This window comes from Stegodyphus dumicola, chromosome 6 (assembly GCF_044657685.1).
Source record: "Stegodyphus dumicola isolate Sdum_Otavi_A_Nest chromosome 6, ASM4465768v1".
Lineage (NCBI taxonomy): Eukaryota > Metazoa > Arthropoda > Arachnida > Araneae > Eresidae > Stegodyphus > Stegodyphus dumicola.
The window spans coordinates 100,386,793-100,409,849 of NC_140773.1; the positions used below are offsets into that span (position 1 = coordinate 100,386,793).

At 33.4% G+C, this 23,057-nt stretch overlaps 1 protein-coding gene across 5 annotated transcripts in view; it reads right to left on the reverse strand.

Annotated features, from left to right (window-relative positions):
- LOC118196998 (TATA box-binding protein-associated factor RNA polymerase I subunit A-like) overlaps window positions 1–23,057 on the reverse strand; it is an 88,994-nt gene that overhangs the window by 63,725 nt on the left and 2,212 nt on the right. For 4 of the 5 annotated variants that reach the window (XM_085818700.1, XM_085818699.1, XM_085818701.1 and 1 more), the window contains exon 2: window positions 11,828–11,936. The exons of the other annotated variant lie outside the window; for it this stretch is intronic. In XM_085818700.1, the coding sequence (XP_085674826.1) occupies window positions 11,828–11,936 (109 nt within the window). The remainder of the gene's footprint in view (window positions 1–11,827; window positions 11,937–23,057) is intronic. 5 annotated transcript variants of the gene reach the window in all.

Consider the following 23,057-nt stretch of genomic DNA (forward strand, 5'->3'; position numbering starts at 1 on the left):
GCACTTACGGTTTTAATTCTGTGGGTATACCGAAGCGGGCTCACTGAATGAATAGAGCTTGGAAAAGACTGCTGAAGCAAACATTGCTGGGAAGCATATAATAGGGTAATAGATTTTGCCTGCAATTAAAAAACATTAGATTCTGATTACGGTAGCAGTTTTAGCATTACCCAGGGTGTGCCACGGAAAGGCCTGCTACTCTAACTCCCCCCAAAGGCTCTTCTTGGTTATATGATGATTACATGCGTATAAATGGGAAAAAAAAGTAACTTATGATATTTACATTTTATATTTACACTTTACATCTAATTTTTTTTCTTCATGGTGGTATTTTTCGAAGCAAGTAACATCACCTTTGAAAAAGCACAACCCGATATTGCATGTTTTACACATATACCAGAATCTTTATCAGATTCACTATCTGAAGGCAATTTGTTTAGCACTTTTAGTGCTTCAGAAATGGTCAGCCCTCTCCGATCCATTTGAAAAATAATTAAAAATCAGAAAAAAATAAACTAACATTATATCTACAATTAAGAAAATATAAACTATGAAATAAAATTAAATAAACATCTACAACTCAAAACTATAAAAATTCAGAGTTAATAAAACTTCTTTCATCGAAAGCGAAAGGAAAAAAGAGAACTGCTCTAGTGAAAAGCCACTGATAAAATTACTCCTGACCTTCAGAAAATACCCCAACAATTTCTTAGTTGATAACCATACCTCCCTCAAAAAAACAAAAAAAAAAAAAAAAAAAAAAAAAAAAAACAGGAAATGAAACACAGGTATGGATTCACCTTTCTATTGTGAATAACCTCACAGGAAAACTGCAGTGAAACAAAGATACAGTTGTGGGTCTGGTCCTAGTGTTTTATCGATCCCACTCTGGGCACACCAAATGTTCGCTGTTTGATTTTAAGCAAGCTTTCGAGGTAAAAATTTAAAACTAATACAGAATAAAGAGATCAGTATACAGCCAAGAAAATAACACAGAAATTTCTTTTCAAATGATTCCTTTTATACCCTAAAAAAATCTGAAAGATTTCTTTGAAAAATGACGGTCTTTAAAAACTAAACATAGTTAAAATATATGGACTGATTTGTGTTGTGCTGCCACCTAGTATAAATAAAGAAGGTTCAAAGTAACCTATAAATCCTTTTTCATTCAATTTTTCTGTGTGTTCAAAGGGAATTTTTTAGGTGTGCCCAGTCTGGAATCTGTCAATCAAGAAGACTAATTACGAACATAGTTAAAATAACAATTAAACTTACAGCACTTGCAGAGTGCAAGCACACAATTAAAAGTAGACTTTGAGAACAGAACAATTATAAAAATAGCTTTCATACAAGAGCCATACCTCATGAAGAACAATATTAGTGGTCTTCCACAGAGATATAGGATTTTTTCTTATAACACCTCAGCAAAAACTGCGATTATAATTAAAGATGACTTACTCAATAATCGAGATTCATACAACAAGAAATACTGCAATTAAAATAGAAGGTTCATCACCTTTTGCCTTAATCTCAGTTTATTGTTCTCCACATACAGAACTTGATCCAGTACTAGCTACTCTAGAACAAGGGTCCCCAACCTTTTTCCCCCTAAGATGATCTGTTGGACAGCGGGCACCATTTACTTTTTGAAGATGAATTTATAGGATAAAGTTAATAATACATGCACATAAAAAAAGAGAGAGAGAGATTGGTAGCATTTTGCTTTGTGCTGGTATCTGTGTTGAATGCAATTTCTATTTCATTAAAAATGAGAAAACCCTCACATAGAATTTTATTGAAAACTAAAACATTTTTATTGTAATCTTACAGCAGTGGGCACCATGGTGCACGTAAGCATAGGGTTGGGAACCCCTACTCAAGAAGACATTGTTAATAATGCAGGAGATCTCTCAATCATTATCTGTGGAAACCTTAATTCTAAGCATATCAGGTGGGTTCCAACCCCAATAGATCCTCGAAGCCACAGAGTGGGCGATTTCTTAGCCTCAAGAAGCTTAACGATAATAAATCATCCCAATAGCCCCCTACTTTTGTGGGATCAAGCGGAAACTCCTGGAGAGATATTACTTCCAAAAAGGGACTCAACATTTCAAAATTGAGATTTTGGGAAGTTGATTCAAGAGACACTTTAAATCAGTGTTTCTCAACTGGATTTACTCCAAGGACTCGTAAAATATTTCAGTATGTTCTCGCGGACCAGTAAATTTAATAATTCGACCCATTGGTAAATTTTTTTAGCCTAAGAAGCCTTAAACACTACGATAGATATTCAGCGTTCAAGTAATCAGCGATACTCAAGGCAGAAAGGGGCACACTAACTGGTGTACTAAATGTATGGTATGGCAATTTATGAAAGGCGATAGATACATAGTTTCCAGTTTGTTATATTTTTCATCATTGATCATATTATTTTCTAAACTAGTAAACTATGTAGTATATTGTAATGTAGGTGCTATTGTAATATTGGTTGTCGGCTGATGACACTTTGGATTTTGGACAGATAGCTGGATATTTCGCGGACTGGCAAATATTTCTTATGGACCTGTCCGCAAGAAACCAGGCCACAGAATTTAGGAAAAGAATGCAATTAGAATTTAGGGAAAGTACTGGAACCCAAAATTAATTGGTGGCAAAAATTCAGAACTTAGGGAGGCGTTTGGTAGCAGAATTTAGGTGCCGGCCCTCAGAAAGCTTAAGTATGTGCGAATTTGACTCGGATAAACATGGGCGAGGATTAGACGCAAGTTTAATAAATAAGTAAATTAATTCAGGCTTAATTGTCTCCAGTGTGCAACATAACCAAGACAAAATTTAACGGAACATTTTGTCTTTTGTCGCCAAACTGATGCCGCATAGCCAAAATGTATAGCAGATGCTGTTAAGTTAGGCCAAAAAGTATACTTTACTGATTCCAGCGTAGCAGGTTTCGTTGTTCCTTACCGTTCCGATTTCATCCAGCTTATTATTTTTTGTAGGCTGTTATAATTATGGCAATTTTATGAAAACTAAAGTTTGAACTTTCGATTATGTTGAAAAGAGTATCTAATTCTGGAGCTGCAACGGGATCTACACAGTGAAAGCATGTTTCGATGTCCATTACACAAAAAGTGGAATTGCTGCAAAAAATGGATATAGGTATATTCGTCTCAAAATTATGCAAGAAGTATGGCATTGGAAAGTCAACTGTTATATGACATAACAGAAAAAGGAACTTTATGAATTTTTTGTGGATTCTGACACCCCACTTGCAATGAATAACAGAAAAATTATTCGCTATGATATAAGTGATGATCATGACAAAGTGATGACTGAATGGTCAGATAGAGATGCAGTGAGGGCGTGCCATTCACAGGTCCAATGCTAATGCCTCAAGCCAAAATATTTCATGAAGAAATGAACTTAAAAACTGATTGAACATATTCGAAAGATTGGTTAACCAAATTTTAAAATTGCCGTGGTATAATGTAATTCAAAATTTTGGGTGAAAAAGCTTCAGCTGATACTGAGCTGCTGAATTATTTGCAGGTGAATTCATTGAACTCATTAATAGTGAAACGTTATCTCCAGGACAAATTTACAACCCTGATGAAAGTGGTCCTTTATGGCAATATGTACCATGAAATACCTTGCCAACACCTACAAAAAAGGCTCCAACTGATGTCAAAGATTCCAAAGCTAGACTAACAATTTTAGCATGCAGAAATGCTGCAGGAACACAGAAGTATAAACTTTTCATTATCGGGGAAAAAATACATGACCTCGAGCATTTAAAGAAGTAGAGATTTTCCCGTTAGATAAAAACAACACAGAAAAACAAATAAAACAGCACAGATGACACAAGCATTAATGTGTGATTGGTTTAAAAATCATGTCACACCCAAGGCTCGGCAAAGTTTGAATTCAGTTGGTTTACCTGATGATGCAAAAATTGTCCTGATTGTAGATAACTGTTCGGCTCATATTTCACTTAAAGGTTTTAATGAAAGATGATGTATCCATTCATTAAAACTTTTTTTAAGTTTAATGAATGGATACATACATTTTAAGCATGTTATTCTTTCCTTCAAACTAAGCGTCTATCATTCAGCTTATGGATATTGGAACAGTGTGCATGCTGAAATGCAAATATAAAGTAGCATTTTTAAAATCCATGTTAAATTTCTTGAATAACGGCAAGACTGTTCAAGAATTTTTAAAATATTTTAGCATACAATCGGCTGTGTGGAACATCATAAGATTGTGGGAGGATGTGTCTCCAGATACTTTAAAAAATATGTCAAAATATGGTAGCTGGCTATAAATTACGCCAGCTACCATATTTCATGGTGAAGATGATGATAGCTGCGAATTTGAAGGCTTTCGGATATCGCAAATCACAGGTGAAATTTTCCAGTTAATAGATTTTGTGAAGAAATGTGGAGAAGCGGTAATAAATGAAGATGATATAATGGAAGTTTTTCATTGCGATGGCAATGCTCCAATCATCAATCAATTAATAGATGGCAAAATCTGTAGTATGGTTCTAGATCCAGAAAGTACCACTACCCATAGTAAAGAAAGCGACAGAGAGGTTATTGAAAATGAAAAAATTTCGATTGACAAGTTAGTCGGAATTCTCATTATGACAACTACAGGATTGAATAGTGGATTTCTGTAACTGAACAAGAAATTACGTCTGTCCATAGAACTGAAGAGAAAGTATTAGCACAAAAAATGAACCAACTTAATTTACATTCAAAGAAATGTTTAATAAAGTAAATAAATAAATATTAAGCTTTTTCGTAAATTTTGATACCTTTAGATCATAAATGCTTCATTATTTCCTAAAACACGATTTCATATTTTTTAATTTTTAATTTCTACATGCTGTCTTACTAGATTTAAACTGATGATCAAATATCTGGAAAAATCCCAAATCTGGAATCGCCGATGTACCTACAAGTTCGGATCTCGGACTTTGTATTGTATATATAAAATCATTTATACATTCCTGTGCAAAATTACGAGAATTAACATATTATGGCTAATTTTTGAAAAATTAATGCACATATTTTAATGAAATTTCGTATGAATATACATTTGTAACAGAGAAAGAGAATCACAGACTCCCTTCAAAAGTCATTTTATATACACATGATTATTGCTAAAGCTCATAGTGCAGGGATGTACAAAATCCATGTTGTGATATCAAACTGAAAATGAGTCTAATTTATATGAGGTATGATCCTTCTCACAGCCAAACAAACCATGCAGCATGATGGCCTACAAGGCAGGAGAAGTAAGACAGTTTTCAACTCCAAGATGGTTCTTGAGGGAATAACAATATGAAATTACCCTCCCAAATGTGTCCCAGCCATACTCCATAGTGTTAAGGTCACAAGAATCTGGCTGACTATCCATGCAGTGAATATCCTCACTTTTCAGGTAATCATCGACTCGCTGTGCCCTATGAGGACAAGTGTTGTCCTTTAACAGGAGCCAAGGCCAACGATGTCCTTGAAAAGTCAAATATAGGGCTCTAAGATCTCCTCTCTATACCTCATAGCAGTCAGGAAGTCTTTACCAAAACAGGTGCAGAGGCGTGTGGCCATCCAACATAATACTTGCCCAAAGCATTACACCTCTACCATCTTAATTCTTTTCCCTGATGAGGGAGGGATGGTATCATGTTCTAAGTTCTCTCCAGATGAGGTATGCCGAGAATCAATACCAAGGCTAAATCTCGATTCATCTGTAAAAAGCACAGTGCTCCACTGAAATTTAGTCCAAGGTACATGCTGTCTTTACTATGCTACGTGACCTCGCTTGTGTAGTGCAGTGAGTGGGATATAAACAGAGGGTCTTCTGGCATACAGACCTATCTCATGAAGCTATCTGACAACTGTAGACTGTAAAACTCAGGTTCCAGTTCCATCATCACGTGAGAGCTGTGAAACTGTAGCAGTCCTATGTCACCGGTCAGAAAGTGACAAATAACGATCCTCATTTATAGTTGTGGATCTTGATCAACCTGGTCCAGGTCTTCTTTATAGATCCAGTGTCCTGAAACTATTTCCATAAATTGAAGACAAGAATTGGTGTTACAAGGAGCTTTGTAGCCACCTGCACTTGCGATTGGCCTGCTTCCAACCTACTGACAATTTCCATCTCATTCCATCATCAATAAGTTCATGGCTATTCATTTTACCTGACACCTCATAAAATTTGCCCAACTCTTGTGAGAAGCATGCTGAATGCTCATGCTAAACACAAAAATCACTGAAAACCCCTCATACATTTATATCCCCTCCACAATCACAGCTCCTCAGACATACAGGTGTATGCTTATGTATTCAACTCTGAATACTTCAACCGTATAATTAGAACCTTTGGTTCAGTTTTCATAAAAATAGACATAATTTGAAAATTCTTTTCATTTTGCACAAGTGTATTTTATGTTCAGAATATAATTTATGTTTCTTACATTTTTCGTGTGGTGTTAAGTTTTAAATATGAGGGTCAGTAAAAAAGTTAGTTGCACCAAGAAAACCAAAAAGGAGCAAAATTTTACAATAATTTTATTTATATCTTAAAGTTTCATTCAAAATTTACTTTTCAACATAATTACCTCCGGTATTAAGCATTTGTTGAGGCGTGGTACAAGTTTTTCGATGCCTTCTGCAAAGAAATCCCGTCCAATGTCTGATAACCATTGTTGGGCTGCAGCTTTCACTTCGGCATCCAAATGGTACCGTCGCTTTGAAAGTTCTTGTTTCATGGGACCAAACATATGGAAGTCAGGAGGTGAAAGGTCTGGGCTATAAAGAAGATGATTCCACACTTACCACCTAAATGTTTTTAGAAGGTTTTTTTTTTTTTTTTTTTTTTTTTTTTTTCTGTTTATTTTGCTGCATGCGGTCTTGCATTGTCATGCAGGGACACAATACCTTTCGATAGTTTATCTGGCCGTTGATTTTTAAGTGATTGTCGCAGTCGTTTTAGTGTTTCACAATAAGAAGATGCATTTATTGTGGTACCCTTCAGCATGAACTCCGTATGCACCACGCCTTATCTGTCGAAAAACAGCGTCATCTTCGCCTTTCCTACAGATGGAACAGTTCGACACTTTGTTCGTGTCGGGGAACTGCAATGTTTCCACTTGAGCGAGTTGTGCTTCATTTCAGGTGAGAAATAGTAATACAAGTTTCATCTCCAGTCACAATTTTGGCCCAAAACTCATTTCCTTTGGTTTGGTAACGTTGCAGAAATGCAAATGCACTTTAAAAGCGCTTTCCTTTACGTTCCTCCGTCAATAGACGTGGCACCCGTCGAGCACAAACTTTACGAAATTTTAAGGTGATCGCCAATAATTTTATGCACACTTCTATGAAAAATATCCAGTTCATTTGAGATTTTGTCTATCATTATGTGTCTGTTTGCAAGAATGCATTCAATCACGCGAGCGGCGATTCCTTAATTCATTGCAGTTGATGGTCTTCCCTCGCGCTCAACATCATCAATATCTGTACGTCCATTCTCAAACATGTTGCACCATTTCGTAAAAGCTTGACTTGACATTGCATTTTCCCCATACTCTTCATGCAACTGCCCATAAATTTCAGTGCAGTTGCACCTTTTTGCCCACAAAAAACGAATCACTGCATGCATTTCCAATTTGGATGCTATTTGCTCCTGTCAAAATATATTTGCGACTGATTGTCAGAAAAACTAAACTTGCCTCGGGAAAACTGCTACGTCACGCAATAAAGGTACATGTCTGAAGTGTTGCCACACAGTGTCATCCAAATAGTCTTACACGGAACATATTTACTCAGTAGTGCAACAAACTTTCTGACTGACCTACGTAAATTGCTGCTTCTGTATTTTTTACTTATACAGTCAAAAGTCGTTAATCCGGACTTGTCAGGACTTTGGCGATTCCGGATTATAGATCATCAGTTTACATCTGGCAAGATGGCATGCAGAAATTATAAAATTAAAAATATGAAACTGTGATTTAGGAAATAAAGAACAATTATGATCTAAAGGGTATCAAAATTTACAAAAAAAAAAAGCTTAATATTTATTTGTTTACTTTATTACACATTTCTTTCAGTGTAAGTTGTTTAAGTTGCTTTGTTTTATGTTTTAATACTTTCTCTTTAATTCTATATAAACAAACATAATTTCTTGTTCAGTTACAAAGTTCCGCTGTTCAAGTTCTGCAATTGCTGTGCCGAGAGTACCAACTAACTTGTCAATCGAATTTTTTAGTTTTCACTAACCTCTCTGTCACTTTTTTCATGCCTTTATCCATTTTTTGCAGCAATTCCACTTTTTGTTTGATGGACATCGAAACATACTTTCGCTTTGTATATCTTTTGGGAGCTCCAGCATCGGAAATTCTATTTGACATAATAATAAGTTCAAGCTTACTTTTATAAAATTGCTCTAACAGTCTGCAAAAAATAATAAGCCGGATCCCATTCAAAGATTAAGGAAAAACGCAATCTGCAACATTAATTGAAATAGATAATTAGATAATTTTAGCTTATACACTCCGTTATACATTTAACGAGCATGCATAAACGTATTACGCACTTGCGCACATGCATATGCGCAGCCATAAAGATCTTACACGCATGCGTAAACGCCTATGCGCATGCATTAATTATAAAATTAAAAATATGAAACCGTAATTTATGAAATAAAGAACAATTATGATCTAAAGGGTATCAAAATTTACAAAAAAAAAAGCTTAATATTTATTTGTTTACTTTATTAAACATTTCTTTCAATGTAAGTTGTTTAAGTTGCTTTGTTTTTTATGTGATAATACATTCTCTTTAATTCTATAAACAGACATAATTTTTTGTTCAGTTACAAAGTTCCGCTGTTCAAGTCAATTGCTGTGTCGAGAATACCAACTAATTTGTCAATCAAAATTTTTTCGTTTTCAATAACCTCTGTTACTTTCTTCGCTATCGGAAGCGAATTATAATGACGAGGAATTTGATTTAAATCATATCAAAGACGGAGTACATCGAGATGAAATACTACATTTAGTAAGGAATTATAAGCCAAATAAAATAAAAACATCTGCCCTGAAGATAAGGATAGTGCTGACAGATCAACTTCCAATTCATTGCGCTCTGCAGCGTTAAAGATAAACAAAGTTTAGATAAACAAAGGATATGCCTTTATCCATTTTTTGCAGCAATTCCAGTTTTTGTTTAATGGACTTCGAAATTTACTTTTGCTTTGTAGATCCTTTACATATTAGTAAATATATATCAGAAATTCTATTTGACATAATGGAAAGTTCAAGCTTACTTTTATAAAATTGCTCTAACAGTCTGCAAAAAATAATAAGCCGAATCCAATTCAATGCGCACACGCATATTCGCAGCCGTAAAGGTCTTACGCGCATACGTCAACGCTATGCATGCGCAGAAAGTTTGTAGCTTTGAGGCCCGGATTACCGAATTATGGGTGTCCGAATTAACGACTTTTGACTGTATCTAACTTTATATATATATATAGTAATTGAAAAGTTAGTAAATTTACAATCTCTATTGTTAATGCATTTGCAATAAATTATTTTATACTGTAAGCCATAAATATGGCATACACATTCATCTAAATTAAATTAATTATTTCTTAAAATACTCTTGTAAATTTCTCTATTAGTTCACTGGAAAAAAAAAACAAAACCACAAAATAAGTTAGCGGCAAACTTAATTTTAAATAACCTTGAAAGATTAAGCATGAATATAAATGACTGGAGCTAAATAAACAGAAGTGTTAATAGAGTTAAATAAAGAGATTTCAGACAGAATAACAGTGCCAACATTTTCAGCAGAATTCTGACAATCTGTAACTGCTTAATCCACAATTACCTGTAAACTGTGCTTATTTTTGCAAGCAAACAAACAAAATTTCAGTTTTTACAAAATTCAGCATAATAAATTTAATGATAATCTGATCTTATATACGAGTAAATATGTGAATAAAGTTTTTAAACAAAAATAAATAAATTAAATTGTATTTAGACTTTTACATGATGAAATGTACAATTTTCACACTACCGTTTTTCGGGATAATTTGAAACAAATGCTATAAATTCAGGACCCCCCCAAAAAATTGTAAAAAATCGGGACAGGGACTGAAAATTCAGGACTAATCTGGAAAATTTGGGACATATGGTCACCTTACTCAGGCAAATGTACACTGCGCAAAAAAAAAAAGGGGGGGACAGTTCTACATCTCCTGTTCTACTGGGCCGATTGATGAAATTCAAATTTCGTTTTTCATGTCTAGAAAACGTGACTTAGGATATATATATATAGCATTGTTCTAAAAAAGGTATTTTTTCACAAAATTTGACTCTTTCTGAATTGGCATGGCAATTTTCCCCATATTTCGATTCTATGACTCAAATTATGCCTAAATATTAAATTTTATAAAATCTGGTCCGAAATTTATGGAAAAATTCAAAAATTTATTTAAGTATTTTTTTCAGTTTTCGACAAGAATAATTTATTTGGTGAACTTCTTAATTTATAGCAACCCATTTTCTTTTCCCTTTTTTCATAGTAAACAAGCAGGAAAAAGACATCCTTCATACTTTGAAATAATTTTTTTAACAAACTGCGTATTAAAATTTTTATTTTTAAATAATTGTTATAAATTTTTCAAAAAAAATTTTGAATTATAACCTATAAAAGTTTTGTCATCATCTTAAATTAGATGTGTTTCTGAGCATACCTGGATCAAAATTTCCTAGGATATACGTGAATTTACATTTTTGCACGTTTTGAAATTTGGTATATTTATTATAAGTGATAATAATGAATATGTGTTTTACGCACTTTGTTAAAATTACTTGAGAGTATGAACGATGACCTTTTTTCCCGCTCGTGGACAATGAAGAAAAAGGAAAGGAAAATAGGTTGCCATAAATTAAGAAGTTCCCCAAGCGAATTATTCTTGGCGCAACCTGCAAAAAATTTGCCAAAATAAATTTTTAAATTTCTCCCCAAAAACTACAAAATTTAATATCTAGGCATTTGAGTCGTAGAATCGAAATATGGAAAAGAATTGGTATGTTACTTCAGAAAGAGTCTGATTTTGTGTCAAAATACTTATGTTAGAACAAAGCTATATATAAATCTAACATCCTAAGTCGCACTTTCGAGACATGGAAAACGCAATTTTGAATTTCATCAATCAGCCCAGCAGAACAGAAGATATAATTCCGCCCTTTTTTTTTTCCGCAGTGTACATATGCAGATAACACAGTGATTCAATTTATAGAAAACAACACTGCTAAAAATTTTGTAATTAGCATATTTATTTACTTATCTGCTTTCTCTCATAAGAGCACAAAAACGAATTTTAAAGTAATTTTGCACATTCATACACAATATTTTTACATGCAGTATTTCAATACATCTTTAAAAGGGTTAATATCCTTCCTCAAATTCCTATCTTTCCCCCCCCCACACACACACTGTTTTTACATCCCAATGACATTATTTTCTTTGGGTATACATGTGTTAAAAAGGTAGTTTTATATTCAATAGATCTTGATTAAATAATTATTAATGTGGGATTTGGTTAGTTATTTATGGGCAAATAAATGCAACAATTAAAAAGAGGAAAATGTAAACAAAGCTCACAATGACATCATTTGTATTCTGCAGAATTCTCAAATCTCCAAAAGCAATGATTCCAAGGTATACAGATTATCAGAATTCTACTGGATATGTACACATAAAACAATTTTTTTAAATAATATTCAATAAAATATCTTTTTACTACATACAAAAACTGGCTTGTTTAGAGGCACATAATGTATAAACATCTTGAAATTTTTTCTTATTTCTTTTTCTAGAATCATTTATGCTCATCACAATCAAATCAAGCACTTCAAGCTGAAAATAAATATGAATTTAATTATTAGATAAATTAATTCATTAAAACAGGATTCCATTAAAATTTATTTGGCATGACATTTTCATATTTCATTTTCAAAATTCAAATTAGTTTATCAGCAATTTTGATACTTGTTAGTTATCCAATACCTGCCGATATATTACCAATCGCACTGATTCTTGCAAGTATGTGGAAACCTAAGAAGTTGTTCTGGATTCTTCTAAAAAGATAAGATTTACATTTCTCTTTCTTTTCTTGTTAATGTTCCCTCTCTCTTTATGAAGAGAAGAGATAAAGGAAGATGCTGATGGTTTCTTTTTTTATTTCACTTTAATATCATTTTCAATATGATAGCCAAACAATATTCTGCTGTGGGGGAAGAGAAGATTTCATTGCTAAAAGATGTCAATCGATTGTTTGCGATACCAAATAACTAACAAGTACCATAATTTCATTATAAACATCAGATTTTCACTATACAGTCAAAAGTCGTTAATCCGGACTCGTCGGTACTTCGGCGATTCCGGATTATAGATCATCAGTTTAAATCTGGTAAGATGGCATGCAGAAATTACAAAATTAAAAATATGAAACTGTAATTTATGAAATAAAGAACAATTATGATCTAAAGGGTATCAAAATTTACAAAAAGAAAATGCTTAATATTTATTTGTTTACTTTATTAAACATTTCTTTCAATGTAAGTTGCTTCGTTTCATGTGATAATACTTTCTTTTTAATTCTATAAACAGACATAATTTCTTGTTCAGTTACAAAGTTCCGCTGTTCAATCCTATAATTGCTGTGTTGAAAATACCGACTAATTTGTCAATCGAAATGTTTTCGTTTTCAATAACCTCTGGGTCACTTTCTTCACTATAGGAAGCGAATTATAATGACGAGGAACTTGATTTAAATCATATCAAAGACGGAGTACATCGAGATGGAATACTACACTTAGTAAGGAATTATAAGCCAAATAAAATAAAAACATCTGCCCTGAAGATAAGGATAGTGCTGACAGATCAACTTCCCATTCACTGTGCGCCACAGCGTTAAAGATAAACAAAGTTTAGATAAACAAACGTTAAAGTTTAGATAAACAAAGGATATGCCTTTATCCATTTTTTGCAGCAATTCCACTTTTTGTTTAATGGACTTACTTTGGAAACATACTTTTGCTTTGTAGAAAAACATCTGCTCTGAAGATAAGGATAGTGCTGACAGATCAACTTTAAATCTGCGGCGTGAAATTGATAAACAGATTTCGGATTTCAAAACATACTTTCGCTTTGTAGATACAAATTACATATTAGTAAATATAGATCGGAAATTCTATTTGACATAAGTTCAAGCTTACTTTTATGAAATTGCTCTAACAGTCTGCAAAAAATATTAAGCCGGATCCAATTCGAAGATTAAGGAACAACGCAAACAGCAACATTAACTGAATTAGATAATTTTAGCTTAGCTTATACCTCCGTTACACATTAAACGCGCATGCGCACAAACATATTCGCAGCCGTAAAGGTCTTACGCGCACTCTCAAACGCCTGTGCGCATGCGTGAACGCGACGCATGCGCAGAAAGTTTGTAGCTTTGAGGTCCGGATTATGGGCGTCCGAATTAACGACTTTTGACTGTATTTAATACACCCTCTTTATGTATACACAGGGTTGCCACTCAAACAGGAGAATGAAATTCTCTGACTTTTCCAGGTATTCCAGGTGTGTTTCAAGAAAATTCCAGTCTATCCGCGTAATGTACGTTGGCTGTGCTAGGAGGTAAATTAATTTTAGTATTACTTGTATTGTATAGCAAATTCACTTAATTATTCAATAAATCCCATAGGACATTTATTCTTAATTATTCTTGGTATACTTTGTTTGATAATTTTGTTTACTTTTCCACTTAAGAAACTTAATAAAATTTAAGATATATACATTAGATAACAAATATATGTTTTATTTAATTATTACTCATGATCATCACCAGTTCAACACGAGGCTAATCCGGTCCTTATAAATCACAACGCAATTGTAAATAGTTAGTTTAGATTTTAGGTAAATTTAATTTGTGTGAGGTATGCTCTTAAAAAGCACCTTAACACTTGAAAACACAAATATAATTATAATAGTTGTTGTTTTCTCCACTGAAGATTGAGATTAGAATCTTCCCAATCTGGAATAAAATAAGGCATTTTTTGCAGACATTCTGCAGCTAAACGAATGAAAGAAATCTATTTTAATAAATTGAGGTATTTTATATTTATTTTTCTTATGTATTGCAGCATACATAAGGAAAAAATACGTGCATTAAATTTCGTGATGGTATGTCATCACACTGCTAGAATTAATTTCAGGAATATGCCAGAGAAAATTTCCTGAAATTCGGAAATATTAGTTACTAATAATAAATAAATTTAGAGGGAAGAAGCAACATTAAATTATACGAATAACATAAAAATAAAGATAATTACTTAAAAATTGAATTAGAATACTCAACGATATTTTAGGGAATATAGTTATATTACATGGTTAGCCTAGATGACTGATTACTATTTTTTTATTTTACTGCAAAATGGCAAGGTATTTATTAAAAAGGTAAAAAAAAAGTTTAAAAATATTTTTCGGTAAAATTCTAGTATACGGTAAGGCTTTGGCACAATTTTGAAAATTGTCACCAAGACCAAAATGACCCGTTTACTGCGCATCATCACGTCGCCAAATCCCATTGTACCATACATGGAGATTATTCTAACCAAAGAACGTCTGTATAAGGAAGAAAAGGTTCCATACAAGCAAAATGCTATTACGCCGCTAGAATGCGGAGGGAAAATTTGCCAAGGGATTTGGTGACGGAACCTGGCGGCCAGAATTTCCCTCTCCGCGATGTGTACAGGAAATTGAGAAACACATGTTTGGAAGAAACGTTCTTTGACAAAAAGAAAGCTACGAAAATCCATTTTTAAATTATTGCAAAAAATTCGTTTTATCAAAGAGCGTTTCTTCTTGAAATTTTCGCAATAATTTTAAAAACTTTTTTTCGTAGTTGTTTCTCCCCCCCTGAAAATAACTAATTCATGAATTAATTTACTTGCGCCAAAAAATATTTTCTTTTCCTTTAGAATTTAACCACTTGCGCTAAGACTAAATTTCATAGTTGCGGTGCCGTGCGCTACAATATAACAAGCGGTAAACTGTCTCATTTACGCCGCTCCGCATCTGCGGGTGCAATCCAGAGCTGTAACTCGAGAAAATAAACAATCTCGTTGTTAGGCGATGTGTGTGCACCACGTTATTTTCCTTTTTGCAATGTTATTTTCCTTTTTGCGATAATTTTAGTGTTCACGTCGCTCGCGGTTTGAGACAAAAGCATCTTGACGTGCGTGGCACGTCTTTTTTGCGCAAGTGGTTAAAGAAATTTTAAACGATATTCATTTTATGAACTCTTGATAACGTGACCTTCGAACTTTGACACCGGTTTCAAGCTTTGGCGACAGATATATCACGCAGGCACAGCTGTTTCCCTCTATGATGGAACGGAGCCACGTCTGTTGCAGAGAGGTTTTAAAATCTTTACAATACATATTCTTTGATTCTAACCTCCATGGTATCGTATACTAGGATTAAGCGCATTTTGTTTTATACGAGAACAGGTACTTTCTTTAATTCATGCACTGCACAAGCGATTCTCGAGAATACTGGAAACCAAAAGTTGCGGGAAACTTGCTTTGCCTTTCTAAAAGACAATCAAATTGGAGCTGCGAAAATTGGCTCTATGCCAGCTGCACGAATGACACTCACGTAATACACAATTCGCCAAAAAAGTTCTCTCTTCAGACGTCGGCGCAAAAGTCGCTTTTTTGGGCGGGATCATTGTATGAACTTCCCTGACTTTTCCAGATTTTGACAAAAATACTTAAATTCCCTGACTTTTCCCTGAATTTTTCAGTCAATTTTCGAATTCCCTGACTCTTTCCGGTTCTCCTGGTTTTCCAGGTAGCGTGGCAACCCTGATACATTATTAAGTTGAATCAGAAAATTTAGTAAATTATAGGATATCATCTAGTATACTGACAAATTAGCTCATAATCAAAATTATGGAATCCACAACATGACTTCTAAACATACATGGCACTGGAAGCAGATTTTCTTAGCTTTCTAGACTCTTTAAAAAACTCTTACAGACTTAAGTACAATGCAATTGCAGGCTCCTCTTTCATTATTTCTTAATGAGAAGTTGCTTTTGAATAGGGTCAGATTTACGTATAAGCTACACAAGCTATAGCTTATGACCCCCCTACCCCCCTACTTTCTTGGGGGATCCCTAAAAAAATTAAAATAGTATAAATAGTATTAAAATATATTATAACAGATTTATAAAGGGCCCCATATCTCAAATAGCTTAGTGCCTTATCAAGTCTAAATCTGGCTCTGCTTCTGAACAAGAAGTGTTTTGTCCACATCATGAAAGTAGTAAAATTTTGTGGTTGTTCTATGTTCTTGATTAGGTTGCTATAGTTGCGATATTTTTAGCGCTTATTTTCATTAACTTAAAACCTCAGCTATATACTTCATTGTAATCAACTATTTATGCAACTATATTTTTTCCTTCCAAATATGTCAGATCTCAACTTTTTCCCTCCCATAACTCTGCATTGTTGTTGTCGAGTTCATATTACATGGAACAATAGTTGCCAGAGCCTACTCTGAAGAAAGGTTGGACTTCTATTTTCCACTTCCAATTTTGAGGGAGAGTGCCCCCGGGGGGATCCAAGGGTCTTCCACCCTCTCCACTTACACCAATCCACACGAGATGACTTCTGGCTTGAAGCATATTTAGAGTGCCGCCATGCCGCACGAACACAATACATGTACAAACATCCATGTCTTCTCCAGGATTCGAACCCGGGCTCGAAGGACCTGTAGCCCCTTAACCACTATACTGTCTGGGCCACAACTCTGCATTTCACATATATGTTAAATATATGTTAAATATATGTTATTAAACATAATGAACATAAATATGTTATTTACATGTTGTTACTCATTGAGATATTCTAGAAAAAAGCTTCAATTACAGTGTTTTTTTTTTTTTTTTTTTTTTTTAGATCCAACACTAAGAACCACATCACACTGTAATTCTGCACTACCATGAAATTAAAAATCTACAATAAAGGCAACTGATGTCATTCACTGACTTCACGAGAAAAATTATTTAATAATTTTCAAAATTCTAGAATTTTCTTGCTGCACTTGTTTCATTTGAATAATTACACACATAAATTCTCAATAATTCTCATGCACTGCATCAGACTGTGTGAGTGTGCATCTGAGTGTGCGTGTCTATATGCAAAAATTAAAATACTTAGTATTTCAGATTTTGAAAGTTAAATTCAAGACACTTCTTTCTTTAGAACAAAATTATCAAACAGTTCAGATGTAACAAATGATCAAACAGTGATAACTATCAAAGCAAAGAATGATAACAATTCTTTATATTGAATTATTTCAAAAGATGAAAACTGTATTTATTCTTTGTCGTGCAATTTAATCATTTAGCTCTAAATAAGAAAGAGTTACTAATTATATTCTTTCAAAATCTGCTGTACTTGTTACACTTACTTATATTTATTTTCTATTTTTTGTCTTTTTTGTCTGTAGCACCTGTGAATTTTTTTCCCCCATCTTTCTCACTTTTTTCCCTCCTATATATTTAGGCCCACCAGCTTCCGAGCGGTAAAGTCACTGAACACTGGTAGTTCGGTCCGAGGTTCGAATCCCGCAAACGGGCTGGCTGCATGGGAGTTTTTCCTATGTGTAACGTGTATACAAGTCAGTTTCCCTTAGAAAGTCCTCCATGAAGGCATCCCTCCACTTAGGCAGATAGCCCTAGTGTGCTTTGCCATAATTAAATCAACCAAACCAAACCAACCTCATATATACAGAATTTATTCAAACATAAGTTACTTTTTTGTTACATATTTGTTCTAAAGTTTGATAGAGCGTTGAGTATTTTAGTAAATGATTTAAGAATAAGAGAAAGGAATTTAATTATCAGACTATGTAAAACAATTACACAGTTTAAATGCTAAATGAACCACACACACAGGTAACTGCTGAATACATAAATTGTATAAATCAAATTATTTACTAGAACCAGGTCTAGTTAAGTGATTTCAGTTTAGGATTACATCCACTCTACTTGTTATGGTTAATTTTATATTTACTGATCAAAGCAAAGTAACTCAAGAGCAATCTGCTTAAAAGAAAGGTGGCCTTCATGGAGGAATTTTTAAGGAAAATTGTCTAATATTTATGTTTAATCATAAGAAAAATCAAGAAAACTCCCATGCAGCCAACCCATTTATTTGGATTTAAACCTAGGTCGAACTACCAATGTTCAGCAAATTTACCGCTCTACTATTGGTATGCCCTATACAGAGCTGGAGGTGGATAATTTGTCGACTGCAGCAATCTCTTTCAGTAGTAAGATTTACTGCTCTGTACCTCCCAAAATATAACAATTTGTACCAGCTCTAATGCCTGCCCTGGCTTTATACTGGTTACTGATATGTCTGAAAATAAATAGGTCTATAATAATAATAATATATCATTAACATATCAAACTTTTTCTTTATACACCACAGTAAAATATTATATATATAATCAAGTAGTTTGTCTTTCATTTTAAACTAATGAATTTTAATCACAATCATAATCTCATAAAATATTTACCTGCATTTTTATTCATCATAAAATGAAAAGAGGGGTTCTTTTTTCAAGTAAATACAGAGCATATATATGTATGCATAAAATAATGCAATTAATAAACAAGCAAGTATATGTCTCTAAGAAAAATGCAATCTTTTGAAAGAAAAGCCAACAGCAAAGAACAGTAGAACCAATCCTGATAAATTAAACATACGTACAAAAGTTAATTAAATATAAAATAATAAATACAGTGAAACTCACTCATAATGAGCACAGAGGGACCACGATATTTTCTCATTGTTCGTAAATGTTCATAAAAAATGGGTTCGTGAAAAAGTACAAAAATTCATACATTTTAGCACACTTTTTCAAAGATTCCATTTAATATTCATTAGAAAATCTCTCTAAGAGCTAAGATTTGCATCCTGGAGCTTTGAATTGTAACTATGTCTTAAGTGTAGATATTTTCATTTATATAGCTCTCTATGAATAGAATTATGATTTGATTGAAACCTATAACCTAGCAGCATTAACTTGCTTTGCTATACATAACCTTATTAACTGCAGGAAAAATTCAAAATTATCATTAATTTATGTCAAAAATTTCCTTCTGTTCAAAACCTGTCTTATTATTTTTGAAACAATATAAATATGAATCTGCTGATCTTGAAAAATTTAGCTAAAGCTCTCAGACTTTCATGAACCCTACCATGCGGCTCCTGTCATCACGATGTTTGCCTACCCCTGATATATACATAATGACAAGTATGTCTTATATAAAATGTTAATATTGCAGCAACCATTTTTGTACTTTAACTGAAATATAATGAGATTTTATATAATGGAACTCCTGTTTATAATTTTGTGACATGCTTGCTTAAAAAAAATTATATAAAAATAACTATTTCTGATCAGTCTCAATGATCATTTATGAATATGCATGAATTTTTAATCTTCCCACTAAACTTTTATGCCTATAATGACATCATTAGAAATTAGAAAGGGTTTGGTTTGTTTTATTCAGTTATGGCAAAACACAGCAGGGATATCTGCCTGACAGAAGGGATACCTTTGCAGAGAACTTTCTAAGGTGCATTAGCTCATATCCTTGTTACACATAGGAAAAGCAAGTAAAAAAATTAGTCTAATGAAAATGTCAAACAGAACTCGAAATGTGCTGGTAATGAAACAATCTCAGTTTAATTCCTACTATGTTGGTAAAAAATGAAATAGTCTTCCCCATAACGTAGCAAACTGTTAAAAACAGGAGACAATGCACAGTTTGCAACTACCGGAATGATGATCATGGACCATCCATTGATCTCTTTTGCAGCTAAAGCAATAAGAGACAGATTTCTCAGACAAGGGAATGGAAAATGCTGGCATGATTGCTCGACCACAGCCAGTTTTAAAACAAATAATTTTCCCAGTATAAGTGCTATACCGCTGGTTTAAGGAAATTAATACTTTTTCACATTCTTTAAGAGGAAATTTAGGCTAATCTCTACTGTATGGTACCCCTTGGTTTCTGTCTGAAAAAATTGCCAAGTGGTATTGGTTGTTTATGAAATCTGGAAGCCCGCTGCGTGAAATAGGTTTTTCGGTAACCCTGATGTTGATAGTGCTTGCGAAACTAGCCATGGGGAATTTTTTTTGGTCATTAAAAAGGGGTTATTTCTGTGAATATCACCCAACACATTCTGATAAATTTAGACTTGAGCTACTTTTTGTAATAGTAACCCTTTCGTATTTCGTACCCGAGTCTTACCATTCTTTTCAATTGTTGCTTTTGGTTGCACGTATGTATGGTTTTGTATTTTAAACTTGCTGTTATTTTGCTATGGGTACCATCATTTGAGTATGTCTGAGGTGACTAAGAGAATGAATGTTGATGGGTTGTATTATGATGATATTGTGAATTTGAGGTTTTTGTTTGGGTTGGATGATGGACGAAAGACATTTGATTTTTGCGTGAAAGATGGTTTAATTGCTGATAGACATGAATGAGCCAAAATGATGAAATATGGAATTGAATTGCTTACTTGCAGGATGGAGGAGATGGTGGTGGGAAGCCTAAATACATGCACGTGAAAAAAAGGTATGGTAAAAATTGACGTTTCATTTATTTATTCGTTTCTGTGTGTTACTTTTTGTTAAAAGATTTGTTGTTTAATACTTTTATGTTAGGAAATATGTATTTTGGGTTATCTATTATTCTCTATTTGTGTATTTTTGGTTATTTGTTCTTCTCTGTGTGTTAAGACAGCAGCAGCGAATTTTTCCTCGTTACCATGATAAGTTTTAACTTTGTTTTAGCTTCCTAATTTTGTTTAAGTGAAAATAGATTGATGTGTACATGGACAAAGTTAAGGCAGTGCGCAATGCCTAGTTTGTGCAATTCTCTTTTTTTTTTTTTTTTTTAGTTAAAGTAGGTCGATGTGTACATGGACACCGAGTTTGTGTAAGTCTTCTTATTTTGGTTTTATGTAGCGGCCATCTTGAAATTGGTGCTGATCTTAGCATCAAAAAAGAAACGATTCGTCAAGGGGTACCGTAGAGTAAATTTTTACCAAAATTTATTTTCACATATCTCCTTCTACCTTAATTTTTTCCTCAAGAAATAAAACTGTGGTTAGAGATAACTGATGGATTTGAGCCATTTATTTTGCTTGTAGTAACTCATGGTTTGATTTTGAGATTGCACCAGTATCTAGTAAAGTACATGTTAACTGGTGGAGCTGCAAAGATAGAGATAATAATTGAAGTATGTAAGCAGTCTAAAATTTGATTGCACTGTAACAAATTCATGTGCAGAGTTACTATACTGCTTTACATAACACACATTTCTATTTGATTCTTCTTTAAAATTTATTTTAAAATATATTCCAGATTAAAGGTTGATTAAAACTCTCATTTATTTTACAATACTATAACATACATTAGCATTATACTAGAAATAAATATACTATTATATGCTACATTAAAATAGGCAATTTGAGGCAGGGCTGGCATCAGAGCATGTGCAACAGGTACAGCAGCACTGGGCGGCAGAATTTGTAACATTTAGTGAGTTACTGAGTGGCAGATTCGAGGAATCAAAGTGATTGCAATGGGTGGAGAAAAGCCCAGGGCAGGCACCACTTCAGGGTCTTTTCAACCCTTTTTTATGTATGATCATAATGCATGTCGTCACATTTTATTTGCCTCAGTTAAAGTATACTTCAAGGTCAGCATTTATTTGTGTGATTTTCACAAAGTGAAGGATATTAAATAAAAATAAAGTGGAAATTAATCAGACGATTCAACCAACTCTTCTGTTGCCATTGTTACCAAAGTTGCAAGGCAAGCCTGGGTGAAATGACCTTGAAGTGTTCATTCTAAAACAAAATTAAACCAAGGACTATTTTAATTAATCTCAGTTAAAAATATGAGCCAAAGGTTAAATTCAGGAAGCTTAAAATACATCAATATGAAAAGCCCTCTTTGGAGCTTCAGTAAATTTGGTTTTATGAAGCTTAGAATCAGTACAGGATTTAAGTATAAGCTACAGGAGCCATATCTTAGGGTACCTCCCTCAAAAAAAAAAAAAAAAAAAAAACTCTAGGTATCTGAAAATCATATTTGGCACTGACATATAATATCCACACTTATAAAGGGCCCTATATATCAAATAGCTTAAAGCCTTATCAAGTCTAAATCTGGCTCTGCTGAATTACTGCATTGAATTCAAACTTTGATAATTGTGATTTATAATTATTTGTGTGGATTAATTTCTAAAAGAGGAAAATATAAATTCAAGGTTGATCTTTACAATATGGTAACTGGTAGTTTGGCGACATTTTGGAGGCGATAAAGGTTACTACCTGGGACTTTGGTAATAATGTGAGCAGTACTCAGTTCCGATTACGTATTATTTTGTGTGAGGGAAATGAGAGATCATGGGATATGTCATGTGATATTAATGGATGAATTACGGTTCTTTAATCGGAAAAGGGGGAAAATCGGGAAAAATCAGGAAACTTTGTATTTAGCTTTATTCTGTGTTGTGTGAAACAGTGTTCGTGAATTTTTGGATCCCATGGCCGTAACTAAAGTGAATTCGAAATGGGTATTTAGTGGTATTGAAAAGGGTAGTAATAAATGTTTCTTTAAGGTTGTGCGAGATAGAAATAAAGATGTTTTATTAAGTTATTTATTTTACCTGGTACCTTGCTGTGAAATATAAGTATGATTTTAAAGATCCTGAAACAGAAAGAAGAAAGGTTTATCGGACACGTAATCAAGATTCTGAAGAAGATTAGGTAAGTTAGTATTTTTAATTATTTGAGGATATTATTTTTATGCATTGTTCTAAATGTAAGGTGGAAGTAAAGGAATTTGGTATTATTGGGAAAATTGTTATTA